At 30.5% G+C, this 18699-nt stretch overlaps 3 protein-coding genes across 3 annotated transcripts; 1 reads left to right on the top strand and 2 right to left on the bottom strand.

Moving 5' to 3' along the window:
• Nucleotides 1-43: 43 nt before the first annotated feature.
• Nucleotides 44-1801, bottom strand: LOC112501534 (casparian strip membrane protein 1). The gene is made up of 3 exons (XM_025105191.1): nucleotides 1425-1801; nucleotides 455-578; nucleotides 44-350 (listed from the first exon to the last, which is right to left on the bottom strand). The coding sequence occupies exons 1-3, from the start codon at nucleotides 1715-1717 to the stop codon at nucleotides 144-146; spliced, it is 624 nt and encodes a 207-aa protein (XP_024960959.1). The 5' UTR covers nucleotides 1718-1801; the 3' UTR covers nucleotides 44-143.
• Nucleotides 1802-4386: 2585 nt separating this feature from the next.
• LOC112501520 (60S ribosomal protein L21-1-like) lies at nucleotides 4387-6183 on the bottom strand. Its single transcript, XM_025105176.1, has 2 exons — nucleotides 5841-6183; nucleotides 4387-4831 (listed from the first exon to the last, which is right to left on the bottom strand). The coding sequence occupies exons 1-2, from the start codon at nucleotides 6075-6077 to the stop codon at nucleotides 4574-4576; spliced, it is 495 nt and encodes a 164-aa protein (XP_024960944.1). The 5' UTR covers nucleotides 6078-6183; the 3' UTR covers nucleotides 4387-4573.
• A 3662-nt stretch (nucleotides 6184-9845) lies between these two features.
• On the top strand, nucleotides 9846-10516 carry LOC112501539 (dirigent protein 22-like). The gene has a single exon (XM_025105196.1). It carries the CDS (start codon nucleotides 9846-9848, stop codon nucleotides 10407-10409), a length of 564 nt encoding a protein of 187 aa, XP_024960964.1. The 3' UTR covers nucleotides 10410-10516.
• The last annotated feature ends 8183 nt before the right edge of the window (nucleotides 10517-18699 follow it).

The following is an 18699-nucleotide window of genomic DNA, read 5'->3' as shown; positions in this document are numbered from 1 at the left end:
ATGTTGTCGCAAACAGTAGATCCATATAAATTACGTGCATCGGTGAACAACTTTACAACCATTTTAATTCACACTTTGAGATTGATCGAAACACAAATCGGGATAATGAAAACAAGACAATCGTGAATAGAATTCATGTATATTTAAAGAGCAAATGCAGATAAAACGATCAAGACCATGAGAACGACGACCGTCAGAAAAGACGCGACAACTGCCCCGCTCACTTTTTGGCAGAAATCGTTGAATTGTTGACAGATTGCAGGCCAATTTGCATCCGAGTTCCCGTTATGAGCCAAGTAGACTATGGATGCAGCACCGCCGGCTGCCGCCGTGGTCAATGCGACCATAACCTGTGTTTAAAACATTTCAATTAGATGAGACTCGTAAAATGAAAAATAAAGAATACACCACCGTTATTCAAATGATAAAGATCGTAATATTAAAGATGGCTTACCGTGTCAAGGAAGATGAGAAGGACCCTCGGGGCCACCAAATGCGGCCGGATAATGCATACGATTGATATAGGGATCGTCAGGGCTAGGTAGGCGGCGGTGATGGCGTTGGCGATCACAAAAAACCTGTCATACGATACACACCGTATTAGCATCAGTCTTGAATCCATGATTATTAGATTCAAGGGCCGCGTTTTGTCAACCATAGGCTCACACCGCAACAAACTTAATTTCATACGTCTAAAATATAGAAGCGTCCTAAATATCTAGAATGTTACAGTAGGTTTATAGGACGCTTTCATGCGTTTTTTAAGTTTTTCATGACGCTTTTAAAATAAAGTGTCATATTAACTATTTTAGAAAAAAATGTTTTCAGATAGGGACATTTATATGATAGTTTTCAAAGTAAACTATAAAATAACTAGTAGAACGCTTTATTTTAAAAGCGTCCTAAAAAACTTGTTAAAACGCCTCAAATCATATTATAAATCTATTGTGACGCTTTATAGTTTAATTCATATTTTATAAAACATTCTATTAGGACGCTTAAATAATCTAGACGTTCTATAAAATCAATTTTATTGTAGTATTCTAGCTTATAAGCTAACTTATTTTTTGAGCTTATTTCAAACCACTTGTTTGGATGAGCAAAAAATAGCTGCTAATTAAAGTAGCTTATTAAAACATTATTTGGAGTAGCGTTTCAACAGACTCCAAGAGTTTTTTGGCACTTTCTTTCAATTATACCCATAAATCAGCTAGCTTATCAGTTAGTTTTTGCCAAACGTGATTAGCTCATCAGCTAGGTTTTCACTTTTCAGCTACCAGCTAGTTTGCTAAACATAACCAAAAACTCGATTACATACCAGTTGGGTAGCCGCTAACCATTATCGTAAAGAGTCTACTTGACGTTAAAAATCAATCGTTAATATTTTCTTTGAAATGAAAGATAATTATATGATTGTGACTTACGTAAAAGCGGGTAAATCATCGAACTCGGCTTTGAACTGAAAGAACTGAGTGAAGAAAGGGAGGGTTTGGTCCGTAGAACCCATGGCTATCGCGGCTCCTAAAGCAGTAGCGATGCCGGCTAGCCTTAGAATCACATCGAATACGGCTAGCCCTCGTTTAGACCCTCCCTTCGGAGCCTTTTGAAACACTCGTTTGATACCACTTGAGGCTGGCGGTGCAGCCAAAAGTGGCGCCTTTCCTTTCCGTTCCTTCGGTGTCTCTGTAACGTTGATCGTGGTCGAATCGGCTTCCATTTTAGTGAGAGAAAAAGAGACCGGAATCTAGAGAGAGAAAGCAGGGTCTAGAGAGAGAGGGGAAAGGAAATATGTTGAAAGGTGGTGAGGGAAATGGTTCTATGGAAGAAGGTATTAATAGAAGAATTGAAATGAATCAAGAGTTGGTTAAACAATTTGTGAAGAAGGTATAATGAAGTTGATGGAGGAATAGAGTTGTTGGCATCCTTTTATTTGTTATTTTATTTTATTTTATACTTATTGAAAAATATATCGTTATTTATTACATAAATATTAAATTATACTAAATGATCTTTAATCCAGCAGTATCATACTCTTTGACCTCTTAACAAGTCAGGGGTTCAAACTTTACCAAATATTAGAAGGGTATATGATTTTATTTATTATATTTATTGTATATAAATATTATATACTTAAAAAAATATTTAACCATCAGTTATTCAAATATAATTTTAAATATTAAAAAAAAGCATAAATCACGTGAAACGGATAAAATCATCAATTAGTTTTATGTGTTTTTTATTAAGAAAAAGTTTGTCGATTAACGGTGAAACTAATATCCTATTTAAGTTTATTTTTATTTAAATATAATATTTATCTTAGATATATTAATAGACAAGTGATGATGTGAAATTAGGTTGTTTTTATGAGACACATGAGATCATATAAATAACATTAAATCTTTATGGTAAAACAAGGTAAAGATTCGGTGTTTTTTATACCTTCATAATAATTTGTTATAAAGTTTTAGTTTTATTTTGTGAACTTACAGTTACAGATGTCACAAAAACTGGTTGATTTTATAGCAACCTTACACTATTTATACTATATTATAAAACATTTGACAAAAACTCTTAAAATCATTCTTTATGCATGAAGTACTGTTTATCAATGCATATTACTTAAAATTTAATATTACAACTAAACTGTACATAGATACAACTTATTAAAGCTTTATTTTTGAATTCGTATAACTAACTGCAGATAAATATAATCAAATATATGATAAGCATCTCATTTTAAATGATAAAAAATCTAAAATATAATTAGGATAATCATTGAGTTCTAACGGAATTATTATCTTTATAAAAATTATATTGTTAAGTGAAAAATAAATTACTTCGTTATTAGACTTAAATTAAATTATAATAAAAAGTTGAATTAAAAGAAATTGTATAAAAGGAAAAAGAGAACTTTTAAATAGTTAATTTTATATTAATATCGATATATTTTTTTCAAATTTATTTTTATTCAAAAGTAAAAACAATATCATTTTCAAAACGACATAAACCGTATTATATTAACAAAGACAAAAAAATAAAACAAAATACTAAATAAAAATATATCTCGTTGCATTGTACAAATACACTATTTAATAATATTATGATGATTCAAAGGTCAATCAAATATATAGGTTTTATTCACAAAATCAGTCAACTAAACAACTTGACTTTATGATTTTTTTCCCACTCCACTATGGTACGAGGGGATGTTATCCTACCTAAACCCCTATTAGTGAAATATTAGTACAAGATTTTATCAAAAAACACCCAAAATTTATGTTTGAAAAAAAACTACATATATGCACCCACATTTACAATCTAATCAACAGCGGACCCATTTTTTTACCAAACATGTGCACTTTTTTACGGTGGATCAAAAGCTTGTAAAGCCATCTGATGTGTTTTTAGCCAAATTCCATCGTTTCAAGGTTTTTTTTTCTGTTTTTTGATTGGTGTTTTGAGATATTTTTAATTGATTTCGAGACTTTGTAGGGTGTTTTTTTTTATTTCAAGATATCTTTCCTCTTTTTTGGTTGATATTTCTTATAATAACTAATATACGGGAGCATCCCTTGAAAGTATTTAGGGGTCGTTTACTAAACTCTTACCTGATAAGTGTTTATGAGGCATTTTCCCTCACCGTATGAACATGACAAAAACCAAGAATCTTACCTGTTAAGAGCGATGATAAGGATTGAAACTCTTACCCGGTAAGTAAGGGTGATGACTCTTACCCGGGTAAGCGCTTACCGAGTAAATTGTTGCACACGACTCTTATCCGGGTAAGCGCTTACCGGGGTAAATTGTTGCACACAATTCTTACCCCGGTAAGCGCTTACCGGGTAAATTGTTGCATAGAATATCGTTTTGATGTACTACAATCTTATCAAATAAAGATAAATTATAATGTTGATTCCTACCTGTAAGTGCTTACCCTGTAAGCGCTTACCGAGTAAGCATTTGGGTAAACAGCTGATTTTACAAACTATGACTCTTCTCGTGTAAGCGAATGATGAAATTCTCCACTAAAAATCAGAATCATATACGTATTAAGATCCCAGGAACACAAGAATGTGTTTTCTGGTTCATCATAGTATCGAGACAAATCAAAAACACAAACGAACAGCAATGATGAGGCAGGAAAAGTGTTGATCTAGGGGGTGTTTGAGATTGCTTATAAAAACAACTTATTGACTTTTTCTGGTATGACATTGGTAATAAGCATTTTTGAGTGTTTGGATAAACAGCTTATACCAGTACCAAACCGGTAATAAGAAGTTTTTTAAGAAGTTAAAACATTCTATGAAGTTGGAATACCATCCTAAAACTCATCGGAATTCGCCATTCTAATTCTTCATGGAATGAACCAAACGAAAAGAGACATACACAGTAAGATAAGTTCCAATCTCATAAATATAGAACCGAAAGCATCGTCTGAATAATTTGTTTCAAAATCCTAGAACCGATACTTAATATCCCCATAACATAAACAGAAAAAAGATGAACAAATCTGGGTTCTAACAAGCACAACGAAACAAAATTTGACACGATATCCTTGAAACAAGCTTTAAACTTAGTATCCTCCTTTGAGATCGTTAACAACATCATATGGAATGGGAGTTACGGTCTCTAAAGTCGTACCTTCAACCATGAACCCTGGTTTGGGTCCCAAAGGTTGCCTCTTGGTGCTGATCACCTCACCTCTAGCCTTCGCCTCCAACTTTAGTTGATCGTTCTTCTTAACCCTCTGCTTGAACTCTTCTGTGCACCTCGAAGGCATCACATGCTCAATACGAACATGAATCCTTTTCTTGATGATTCTGTTACCAACCTGCAACACACAAATATGTAATGGACATTGTTAAAATACAACATAAAAGTGTAAAATTAATGACATTATAAGCCCTGTTTCTTGCTTCCGTAGCACTAAGAAAGCAAAAAGAGGATAAGACATTTGATCAGTGTGAAACTTCAGTTCGGTTCAAAAATCAAGTAATAAACATGAGGGGATGTTTGGTTGGTTTTCCATTAAGTCATGTATAGTTGACCGAATAAGTTGTGAGTCCCATTAAGCTCATTAAGCTGCTAACAAACAGGCCCTTACTCAATAAATAGGGAAAACACCTCGTCGATGGTGAATATATTACATGCCAAGATACAGAAAGGTTGCTAAAAATAGTTAAAATTTCTTATTGTCCGATGAATGGATCAAACATAGTGGACAACACATGGATGGCATTCTTCTTGACATCAAATGCTCCATTACCCACAATCATAAACTTTGGGGTTGAAAAAATATGCTAATAATGCAACCTATATTTCTTGAGGGAAGATAATCGACCAAGCATAACTAAATATAAACTCAAAAAAGAACTATAAAAAATTTAAATACAACAGGCATATACAATACTGTTAAGAAAAGACTGATATACATCAATTGGCAAACATAGAAAACCACCCTACTCCTCTTTCAGCAAATACTAATGATCGCCACACAAACATATAAACAAAGACAGCATATCCCACCTGAAATAGGGTCTGGAAGATAGCCTGGTCAGATGTAAACAACTACAAAAACGGATCAAGAGGTGTTTTGAATTCTATCCACAAATTCCAAAAGTGACGGGTGAACTATTCGAATAAGATTGACATTTACATCAATTACGCTGAATTCAAGAAACTTAAGGCAATTATCACAAAAGTTTCATCCATAACATCTACTTCAGGTAAACATTAAACCCTAAAACCATCAATCAAATCTATCAATCACCCAAACATCTACAACTGAACACATTGCAATGTTTCCAAATCATAAAAGAGAGGAATAACTAAAGATTAACCTGCTTGTTCATTTCAACACCAATGGCACGCTTGGTGACGTTCCAAACCTGACCGGTGCGTCCATGATAGAACTTATGAGGCATACCTTTGTGCACGGCGCCGTTCACCTTGATATCAACATAATCTCCGACGTGATAAGTTCTGAGGTAAGTGGAAAGATGAATGGTACCCTTCTTCCTGAATCCTCTGGCGAATAGGTCCCTTGTCCTGGACCTCAATCCATGTCCCGCCGGCATCTTTCCCTGTCTTGGTAGATCGGAAAATCACAGGCGATAGAGGGTATAAAACCCTAATTTGCAGCGTCTGACATTCTAATAGGGATTTTGTTACATGGATTCGGCTAGGGCTAGGGTTCGGCCCAGTGGGCTTTCACCAATAATTGGCCCGTTTTACCACATTTTCGTTTTACTTTTTTTCCTTTACAATAATCGTTTTAGAGTGAATTACGTTTTTTGTCCCTCTGGTTGTTAAAAATTGCAGATTTCGTCCTTATAGTTTTGAAATTTCCATTTCAATGGTTTGCAATTCATTTCTATTTTCGTCCCTATGGTCGAAACACTACTTTTAAGTATAAAGGATTAAAATCGGAATAGTTATAAACCATAATGAAAAAAAAAAAAAAATCATAAGAACAAAAAGATAATAAATAATAAACCATAAGGATGAAAACAGAAATTTTCAATAGACCATAAAGATTAAAAACGTAATTTACTCTTAATTTTATAATAAAAAAATAAATTGTAAATAATGAAATTATCAGTTTTGTTTTAATTAGGCAATGAAATGGAGTTAGGCATTAGAATGGGGGCGGGGATGGGGCAGTGACCACAATCCCCGTCCCTGTCCCCTATTACTTATCTCTATTCCCGTCCTCGCCTCCATCTCTGCCGGGAAATATAATCACATCCCAATCTCCATCTCCAATGGGGGAAACGCAGGTCTTTTTTTCCGTTTATGTAAGTTCTTTTAAATTAAATATGTGAGAGACCATACATATGTTAAAATCTCAAACATTTTCAATAAACATAAAATCAAAATGAATTTAATTTAATACAAAAAAATATCACAATATCATATAAAAACTAATAATCTAAAACCAGGAAAAAGAATTCAATTTAATCCAAAAAAAAACTTAAAGTCGCATGTAACAAAACATATTGAGTAATATAAAACCATATCAAGAAATATATAAAACTTATCAAGTAATTGTATTTTGATTTGACATCCAAAATATTACATATTAACATCCAAAAAATAACATTTTTAGGTTATAAACCTAGTTAGGAAATATAAAATTATGAATTACCACTTTAGTTGAAATAAATAATATATATATATATATATAATTTATTAATTAATATATATAACGGGTACGAAACGGGGCGGAGAGTATGATACCCGTCCCCGTCCTCGTCCCCATCCCCGATTTATCAGGGAATCCCCATCCCCGACCAGGGTGGGTGGACCAGGTTCCCCAACGAGTCGGGACCCATTCCTATGCCTAAATGGAGTGGTACTGGTACCTCAAACTCTCCCTCCATTCGCGTCTTTAATAGGGAGTATGAGATTTTTTTTCATTTATATAAGATATTTTAAATCAAATCTGTTAAAAATTACATTATCCAAAATGGTTTATTTTCAAAATTTTGTTTTTATAAAGTATCAAATATTCATATGTTAATAAAATCACAACATCATATGTGATTGTTTGCTTATTGAATAAGTTATTTTTAATATAATTAATCTATTAACAACACACGTATATAACTAATCACATAAATTGTAAAAATTATTATACTTATTAAACTGCCAACACACTCTTACTTGAATTTATGAATCGTTATTTTAATACATTGAATGGATAAGATTAAATACGATAAAGAAAGTCAAAGCTGAGATCCTTTGACCAAACACAATAACGTGGTTGGCGGTGTGGACTGTGGAGGCTTCAAAGGTCAAAACCATGCACATTTGTTGACCATCATATTTAAAGCCTTCAAATTACGTATACATCACTTGTAACACTTTCAATACCGTTCAGCAAAAACTCGTTTATTACACTTCATATTCAATTTTTTTTTTTGGGAAATAACACTATAATAAACTGAACAAACAGATTCAAATTCATTTGACCTATTCTATTTTTTTTTATTAACCTGAATATCCAACTCGTTATGCGAACCGACTAATTGCAGAACGACCATCTGTTTTGCGAGTAGCCAGAAGTTACCGTATTTGAACCTTCATGGCCATATAATGATTTTTATTTCTCCTTGGATTTGAACCTGAACTTCTAGGCACTTTTGACCTTTGAATCTTAAGATCAAACCAATCAGACACCACTCTTGTGGTTTTCTATTTTATTTCCTATCAATTAAGCATTTCATGAAAGTTGATAACATTCAATTAAAAAAATTAAACTTGAATCCTTTTGATAAATATGTTCATTTAGAAAACGTTTTTGCATACCGTACGCCTTCAAGTATAATTTCTAAACGAGTCAGGGTCTAAATTTAAGTTTACACATACGTTTAAATTCAAGTGTTTTTTCACATTTGTGAGAAAACCCGAATAAATTACATATTGACGAAAGAAAGAGATTTTAATATATATATATATATATATATATATATACACACGTAGAGGATAAATGGTCAAAGTCTAGCAATGCGGAATTCTAAAACGTCCACTACAATGAATGCTAGAAAAACACAGATTATTCCCGAGTGTCGAAAGGGAGCTAAACGAGTAATCCCAAAATGTCAAGTTTCTACAGTAATAGACCTCAACTGTAATTATATGTCAAGTTTCTACAGTAATAGACCTCAACTGTAATTCTATGTCAAGTTATATGTCGAATCCATTTAATTACTCTCCAAAATAAATCCTTACGGAGAGAAATTGTTGTTCCAACATCGAAGTATTTATTTTCCTTCCCTTTCCTCATTTACCAGAAAATAAAAAATAATCCAAATGAATTCAAATCCGTAATCTGTAATATCATGTATAATAAAAATATCAGTAAGCTGTAATCACTTTTTTAATAGACAAATTATATGAAAAAGTAACGTTCTAAACTGAATTTCTTTTTGGGTAACATACTTTCATTTTGGTACCTAAAATGTAAAATTTTAAACAATAAGTACTCGGGTAACCGATTGAAAACTAATTTTAGATTAAAAAAATCCATGTCATTAACCACGTCAGTAAATGATACTAAGTTGGATACCACATCACTTGCTACATCAGCATAATACATGGACGGACCTATATGCATGTGGTATAGGTGGCACATGCCACCGTATTATTTCTCCACTAAGGGTAAAAAAAAATTAGGTTTCGTGAACGGTGCTACCGTACTAATTTGTTGTGTGCCACCGTACAATGAGAACAAGTTTTATTTGGTAGAGTTGGTTTGCAAGACTTTTATTCCACCCCACATCCAAGTCCGATTCATGTTAGTGTCGTTTTCTTAGTCAAACGGTGCTACCATTTGGGAAAAAATCCGTATGTTTGTTTCTTATACTCAAACGATGTCACCATTTGAAAACAATTTTCTATATTTTTTTTTTCCTATGGTCAAATGGTGCCACCATTTAAAACCATTTCTGGGTCCGTCTCTGGCATAATAACCGGTTAATACTTCAACTATTTATCGGGATATTTAAAATTTTACATTTTAAATATCAAAATGAAAATTTTAAAAATATATCATCTAAAATAAAAATCAAATTAAAATACGTTATTTTTTTATACAACATTTTTATAATTATATTAACATCATAAAACAGTGACACAAACAAAGCCTTCTTGATAAATCCGCCCCTAACGCGAGGCTACATATTTATTATGATGACTAATTCTAAATCTAGAAATTTTCTTTTTAATTTAATTATATATTTCCATTGATTTTTCTTCATGTAATTCAAGTATAAAAACCCAATCACCACGAAAGAAAATAGAAAAACATCTTCATCCACCATTTCACAATCTACAACAACACCATGGCCAATAATCTTATCTCCGCCACCTTCGCCCTCGTGCTTTTCTCCCTCCTCCTCGCCGGAAAATCGCAAAACTTCTCGACCAGTTTGCCACGATCAGCGCTGCGACTTGGGCGGCAAAACCTAACCCACCTCCACTTCTTCTTCCACGACGTTGTGAGTGGCCCAAACGCCACCGCCATGCGGGTGGCTACCTCCCGCATTACCAACACCTCCGCCACCGGATTTGGGGCGGTGGTGATGATGGACAACCTTTTGACGGTGGGGCGGGAACCGAACTCCACCCGTGTGGGAAGAGCACAAGGGATGTATGCATCGGCCGATTTGAATGATATGAGCTTTATGATGGTTCAAAACTATGTGTTTGACGAGGAGAGGTATAATGGAAGCACTTTGAGTATATTGGGTCGGAACCCTATTATGTCGCCGGTGAGAGAGTTTCCGGTGGTCGGAGGGAGCGGTGTTTTCCGATTTGCTCGTGGGTATGCCGAAGCTCGAACGATTTACCTGAATGAAACTAGTCAAGATGCCATCGTGGAGTACGATGTTTATGTCCTCCATTGATGATTTAATACGTTCAATATTTGAGCAGAAGCTGGTCTTGCATAGAACCACCATCACATCACATGTTAGAATTCATTTCTGTATAATTGTTTATGTTTTTTATCCCATTTTTGTTTACTAATTTTATTTTTTTCTCATGCGATACTGTAAAATTTTATTGTAATATCAAATAAAAATTAATGCAATTATTCATTCAATTTTTTTAATTAATATTTAAAATAAAATAAAATTCGTTCAAACACTTATTTATATATATATATACATACATACATATGTATATATACCATAAGGGTACTCGCGTAATGCAGCGAGATACATCTTGATTTTATTGTTTCTTTTTATATTTTGAGTCTATCGATGTTATAATGCGATTTTATGTAGTTTTGAGAGGAAAAAAATGTTTTTATTTTTGAATGAAATATAAATTTGAAGATATTATAAATTTTTGAAAAGAAATAAGCAATATTAGTATCAAATTTAACTATTTAAAAGTTCTTGTTTTGTGTAATTTCTTTAATTCAATTTTTTATTATAATTTAACTGAAGTTTAGAAATGAACTAATTTATTTTTGGTTTAATAAAATAATTTATTTAAGATAATAATTAAGTATTTTGTTAGAAATCAATGATTATTTTAATTATGTTTTGGATTTTTTATATTTAAAATGAGATGTTTATCCTTTATTTGATTATGTTTATCCGCAGTTAGTTACATGAATTCAAAATGGAGTTTTAATAAATTGTACTTATGCATAATTTACTTGTAATCTTGAATTTTAAGTAATATGCATCAATATACAGTAATTTATGCATAAATAATGGTTTTTAAGAGTTTTTGTCAAATGTTTTATAATATATATATATATATATATATATATATGTGTGTGTGTGTGTGTGTATGTATGTGTGTTAAAACGAGAACGCTAACTATTTAAGAGAAAAAAAAGTTAATGGACAAAATCACATGTGATTTTACTTTAACGTCAAAAAGTGGAAAGCGAACGACTTTTGAACTTATATGAGTTGGTACGTGAATATATATGTATGTGTGTGTGTGTGTGTGTGTGAATCATGTATGATTTTGTACGTAAATTATGTATGATTTTGTACGTGAATCATATATAATTATGTACATTGACGACTTTTTTCTTGTTTTATTAAATAGTTACGGTTCTTGCGCGTGTGTATGTGTATATATATAGGAGTTAAATCAAATGAGAATCACATAAATGTTATAAACCCATGAGAACCGGTTAAAATATTCTTTTGCATGATTTTTTTTCCATCGAATGTTAGAATTTAAGATATTGTTTAATATATATTTGTTTCATAATATGATATTTTTACGTTCATTTGTTTCTATTCGTAAATATTTATTACCCTTTGTGATTTGATATTATTATAAAAATAATAATATTTTTTTTCTTTCTAATAAAACTCTTAATTATTTGTAAAATTAAATATTCTTGTTTTTAACTAAAATTGATTATGTTGATACCGATGGCAAGTAAAGAGAAGTATAAATGGACATTAAGGCCCAAATCGTTAGACAGGAGAGGAGCAAAAGGCCCGATGATTAGGTACCGAGCTTTATGGAGGTTAGAAATCAGACTTGTCAATTGTTGAATGGTTTGGTATAGGATAATTAAGTGGTCAGAATGATTAAGAGACTCTTATGATATAGTGCAAAATGAAATATAATTGTTTGGTAATTGTGTACAATAAAATTAGGGTTCTTAATGGTTAAGGAAGATCCATGATACAAAATCATTCAGAAGGTTTTGGAACCATTAAAAGGCATACTTTTTTTTTTGCTAAACAAGATTCACCTCTTAACGATTCAGAGGTTGTCTCTTAATGGAACTATTAAGAGGTAAACAAACAACCCTTTTATATATAGAGAACGGATAAAGTATTTTTGGTCAGGATCAATTATTATAAAAGGAAAGTCTTGATCCGGGACATGTTTTTGGCCATCTCTAGTTAGATTTATGTCAAGGGTTATTGGGTTTTGACTGGTTATATGATTGACCCCTTAAAGAACTGGTTAAGTAAGAAAAATTGTGATTAGTCAAGGCTCGGTTAAAATAGCTTTAATGCAACATCACATGGAGAAAATTCATGTGAAATGCACGACACTGAACATGACATGCGACGTCGAGTAAGGAAGTCACATATGGCTTGGGAATAGGTTATGAGCAAAAAATATTAGTCTTCGATAATCGATCTGTGATTGTACACATAAAGATGTTATATCTTGTGTATGCATTGTTGCAAGGTGGCAAATAGACTTGCACCTCGACAACGAATTTCATGTGACTTTTAAACTAGATACATGTCTATGTATATATAATTTGACTTGTGTATGTAAACCAACTGTAACAATGTTTGGACCAGTACATGTCATGATGTACCTCTATACAGTGTCAAATTGATATATGATGCATGAACTGTAACACGTATTATGAGAAACACATATGCATTTGAGGGTTGATTTTATGATTGTCGTTTCACCCATACAATACTCAATGTTGACCCGCACGATAAGTTTAAGTCTTCTATTTGTTAGTTTGATTATGATGTTATTTACTTTTATTTAAGATGTATTTAATATTTATATATATATATATATATATATATATATATATATATATATATATATATATATATATATATATATAATAAATCTTGTTACAATCATGTTGGTTGTCTAGATGGTCAAGAACAAGAAGGGGTTCCACTTAAATGCTTCACCCACTTGATATTAAATGTGTATTTATTTTGGGATGTGATTTCCATTAAATTAGGATAGATAACAAGGGTATCATGTATAATGTCTTCTTTTATAAGTATGACACATGAAATTGACTAAATATATCACATAACAAAACAAATTGTCATTTATACGATTCTTGCAGTCAACCTCAATCGTTAAGTGAGTAAAAAAAATGTTTCTTTACATTGGTGTCATTAGTGGCGGGTCCATGTGGGACCAGCTGAGGTGGTCGGTAATCAACTTTTTGCTCAAATATTGTCTTGTATACAACATAAATCAATATTTCATCTATGACTTTTAAATATTAACATCTATTACGAAAACTGAAAAGATCCCGCACAAGAAACCACGTTTACCAAATAAAGTGTAGTCTTGAAACCATGATCGGGAAATGTCTTGCACAATAGATCTCATGGCATGGGTAGATCAAAGTAGAGTTGACCAAACAAGGTTCGGGCCTGACCGGTTAAGCCTAGTCCAAAAAAAAAAAACCAGTTAAATTACAATGCGCACTTTCTTAATAAATCATAGGTTTTTGTGTAAATAGAGTTTTCCTTAAAGAAAATAGATTAAATAAACGGATCAAGCCTAGGACCAGACAGGGACTGGTATTGATTATGATGGTTACAAACAAGTGCATATCTTCCTCAAGATCGGTTCCTGAAGGCCCAATTATATTTCAAAAATTCATAATTGGTTCGTTTAAGGCATGAATTTTACCCATCTCTACATAAAGTTTATATAAATGTGGAAAATATCTCAACTATTGGCGGGGTGAAACATAGATACTGGTATTTATATAGATGTGTCGCATAAACAAGTTGAATTTGGTTCAATGTAATTAAAAGGGTAAAATCTAGAAAAACTCAATAAATTTTCACATTGTAAGTCATTAAGGTTGTTTATCAAATGTTTATCTGGAAGTGTTTACTGTCAAAATTCAACACTATTACTTACTTGGGTAAGATTTTAATCCACCAAAACGTATCGTATACAACAATTTATCGAATAAGCACTAATCATGGTAATAGTTGTCACACTTACTTACGGGTAAGAGTTTTGTTCCTTGCTTTAGGGGCCGTTTACCTAAACACTTACCCGGTAAGCGCTTACCGGTAAAATTCAACACTATCGGTTACTTACCAGGTAAGATTTGAGTCCATCAAAACGACATTGTATGTAACAATTTACCCGAAAAACGCTAACCGTGGTAAGAGTCGTCGCCATCATTTACCGGGTAAGACTCTTGGTCATTGTATTCGCTCTTATCGGATAAGATTCTTGGTTCTTGTCATATTTATCCGGTAAGGTAATGTGACTTGGTACACGCTTACCCAGGTAAGCATTTAGTAAATAACTCCTAAGTTGTCTTTGCTCTTACTGGGTAATATTCTTGGTTCTTGTCATATTCATTTAATAAGGTAATATGACTTGATAAGCGCTTACTCGAGTAAAAGTTTGGTAAACGACCCCTAAGTTTCTAAACTTTTATTTAAATAAATAAACCATTGAAGTGTCTCGTTTTTTTAATAATTATATTTCTGAACAACTTTTTTGAATAAATAAACCATTAAACTTTTATAAAACACAAAAAACGACCTATAATTGACTCTGAATGTTTTAAAGTAAAAAAGAAAACTTAAATGAGTTTTACCGTTTCCGAATCCTATACCATTCAAACCACGCACAACCAAGCGTCAGCACTCCCCCTCGCCGCCACATCGTCATCCGCTCTCCATCAGCGTAGATTGGCATCGTTGACCCCTGTGACATCTCTCTCTTTTTTATCTAATTTTTTTGTTTTCTTTTCATATCAATTTTTTTTTGTTTTTTCTATATGTAGACCATTAAATTGTCAGAAAATAGGGAGAACCGATAGAAAAAACAAAATAAAAAGAGAGAGATTAATGGTGTAGGCCACTACATATTGTCGTCGTCACAACTACCACCCCATCGACTGCCACTATTGTTGTCGTCACAACTATCATCCCACCGATCACCATGCTACTGTTATTGTCGTCATAGCTACCATCCCAAATAAAAATAAAGATTTCGATTATTTTGAGAGATTTTGGTCAAATCCCATCAAAATCCATTACAATTACTTCAAAATCAAATTCCATTTTACAAACCGGCCGCATAAATAACTAAAAATTGCTTTGGGTGATTCTTCGATTTATACGTATAATGTACACGTTTTATTTATTTTGTGATCTGAAAATCATGTGTTCATTAAAAATCCCCTCCTTTGTTACTAAAGGGCATTCGGCCTAGCGGTATCGTAGCCCTTGGCCTTTTACGAGGTCAGGGGTTCAAACTTCACTATAGATGAGGAGGATGTGTGAATTTATTTGTTGCATTTGCCGTATATAAATCTTATATACTTTAAAAAAAAAAAAATCCCCTCCTTTGTTTATATTAATAAATTGCTATTAAAGAAAGGGCCATGTGCATCACCCGTCATTAACACTATAAAAAACCTATAATTTTTATAACACCATTTTTTGCAACAAAAATAAAAATTACAACAATTATTTATTTTAAAATTACACATAATTATAGTAATAAAGTATTTAATATATTTAATAAAATATTTTTTTTATAAATATTTAATTATAAGATTTTTTATTCATGAAATATAATATAAAAATATTTTTAGGGAGGTCTTCAAACTTAGAGAATTTAATATTCTTTTTGATACTTTCTTTGTATTGAAGAAAGTTTTGAAAAATCTACTGGAATAAGTTATTTGTCCAAAATCTCGATTTTCTCTTATAGGGATGGACCCATAAATGTTTTCAAACGATGACATTATTTGACTATAAGAAATGAACATAGAGATATTTTTACAAAATCAACATTGGTTTGTTGGTTATTTCATTGTTTTTCATATGTAAGGTCATGTGTTCAAGTCTTTTATTGCAAATTTTTTTTTTCAAAAACATAATAAATCTGAAATTAAAAATTAAAAACTAATAAATGACACTAACGATATTCAAACTCTGGTCCGGGGTGGAAGTATAGCTTTGCAAACCAACTCTACCAAAAGAAACTTGTGTCCTCATTGTAGTTTCAAAATATATATGGTTACATATGACACTTTTCACAACCCTAAATTTTTTTATAGTACGACGGATGAACAATACAGTGGCACGGACCACCGTATACTCTACATTGGGTCCGTCCATGTTCTTTGATCTAAAAACTTTTGTTGGACTTTTTTGTTACTTTTTATCGATGTTGGTATTAATTTTATTGACATTTATAAATACCGATCTTCATATTTTTCCCTCTAACGATAAATTTTAAATATTTTAATTCGTTTCATCTTTGCAAATGCAAACAGACCCCGGAAAAAGTTCAATGAAAATCAACAAGATCAGATAAAACAACCTCTAATCTATACTATATTATAAAACATTTGTCTAAAACTTTTAAAAACTCTTAAAACTCTTAAAAACTCTTAAAAACTCTTAAACTCGTTTATCTCTAAACGATTTCATCCCTATCCGATTTCATCCCATATTTGAATTCGTATAATTAACTGCAGATAAACACAATCAAATACAGGATAAACATTCTCATTTTAAATATAAAAAATCTAAAATATAATTAGTATAATCATTAAATTCTAACAGAATACTTAATTATTATCTTTATAAAATTTATAATATTAAACCAAAAATAAATTATTTTATTATTAAACTTAAATTTAATCTATATATATATATATATATATATATATATACTAGAAGTGTACTCGCGCAATGCTGCGAGATATATCTTGATTTTAGTATTTTATTTTATTTTTTATCTCAGTTGATGTTATAATATGGTATTATGTGATTTTGAGAAAGCGATGATGCTTTATTTTTTAATGAAATATAAGTTTGAAGATTTCATAAAAATTTGACAAAAATATATTGATATTAGTATTAAATTAACTATTTAAAATTTCTCATTTTTTATGTAATTTTTTAATTCAATTTTTTTTAATTTAATTTAGGTACAATAACGAAGTAATTTATATTTGGTTTAATAATTTAATTTTTATAAAGATAATAATTATTTATTTTGTTAGAACTCGATAGTTATTATAATTATATTTTATATTTTTTATATTTTAAAATGAGATGTTTATCCTCTATTTGATTATGTTTATCCGCAATTAGTTAAACGAATTCAAACATCGAGATTTAATAAGTTGTACTAATGCATAATTTACTTGTAATCTTTAATTTTAAGTAATATGCATCAATATACAGTACTTTATGCATATACAATACTTAAAATTAAAGGATTAAAAATAAAACAATTGGCTTCGTATCTTTAAAAAGAAAACTATAAATAAATAAATAATATATACTTTAACTTTTTATTTATTTATATTCCATAATTATATAACTAATTTTTTTTACTAGAGCAATAAATTGAAAATTAGGAAATACATCAAATATAAAAAACTAAAATTAGTATGAAAAAGTGTAAATTAATATTTTATATTTTGAATTTGCCATAATAATTTTTGTTCCATATATAAACGATAAGTAAAAATAAATAAATAAATAAATTTATATAATTATTTATAAGCAAAAATAGAAAGATGAGGTTTTTGTTAAGAATCTCTACTTAAACAATGATATGGCAGGATCAAACGTAAAAAAACATGTTAAAACGTAACAAATTTAAAACATATATATGAAATTAATTTTTAACTAAATAAACATAAAATTGAAAACAGTAAAAAAATATAAATATGGGCAAATATATAATGTTTTTTGTTAATATAATTTATATTAAAATAATACTTTTGCTGTTTTAATTAAGAATTTTTCATAACATATCTTAATTATTGCTAGAAGGGTACTAACGTAATGCAGTGAGCTACATCTTGATTTTAATATTTTATTTTATTTTATTTTTTATCTCAATCGATGTTATAATATGGTCTTATGTTATTTTGAGAAAGCGATGATGTTTATATTTTTGAATAAAATATATATTTGAAGATATCATTAAAGTTTGACAAAAATATATCGATATTAATATCAATTAATTATTTAAAATTTTTATTTTTGTGTAATTTTTTAATTCAATTTTTTTATTATAAATTAATTTAGGTACAATAACGAAGTAATTTATATTTGGTTTAATAATATAATTTTTTTATATAGATAATAATTAATTATTTTGTTAGAAGTCAGTAATTATCCTAATTATATTTTAATTTTTTTATATTTTAAAATGATATGTTTATTCTCTATTTGATTATGTTTATCCGCAGTTAGTTATACGAATTCAAAATGAAACTTTAATAAGTTGTACTTATGCATATTTTACTTGTAATCTTGAATTTTAAGTAATATGCATCAATATACAGTATTTTATGCATAAAAAATTGTTTTTAAGAGTTTTTATCAAATGCTTTATAATATAACTAGAAGCGTACTCGCGCAATGCAGCGACATACATCGTGTTTTTAATATTTCATTTTATTATTTATCTCAGTCGATG

Source organism: Cynara cardunculus, unplaced genomic scaffold, assembly GCF_001531365.2.
Source record: "Cynara cardunculus var. scolymus isolate 2C unplaced genomic scaffold, CcrdV1 Un_Scaffold_196, whole genome shotgun sequence".
NCBI classification, from domain to species: domain Eukaryota; kingdom Viridiplantae; phylum Streptophyta; class Magnoliopsida; order Asterales; family Asteraceae; genus Cynara; species Cynara cardunculus.
The sequence above is the reverse complement of the archived record's forward strand: the minus strand, read 5'-3'. Positions and strand labels throughout refer to the sequence as shown.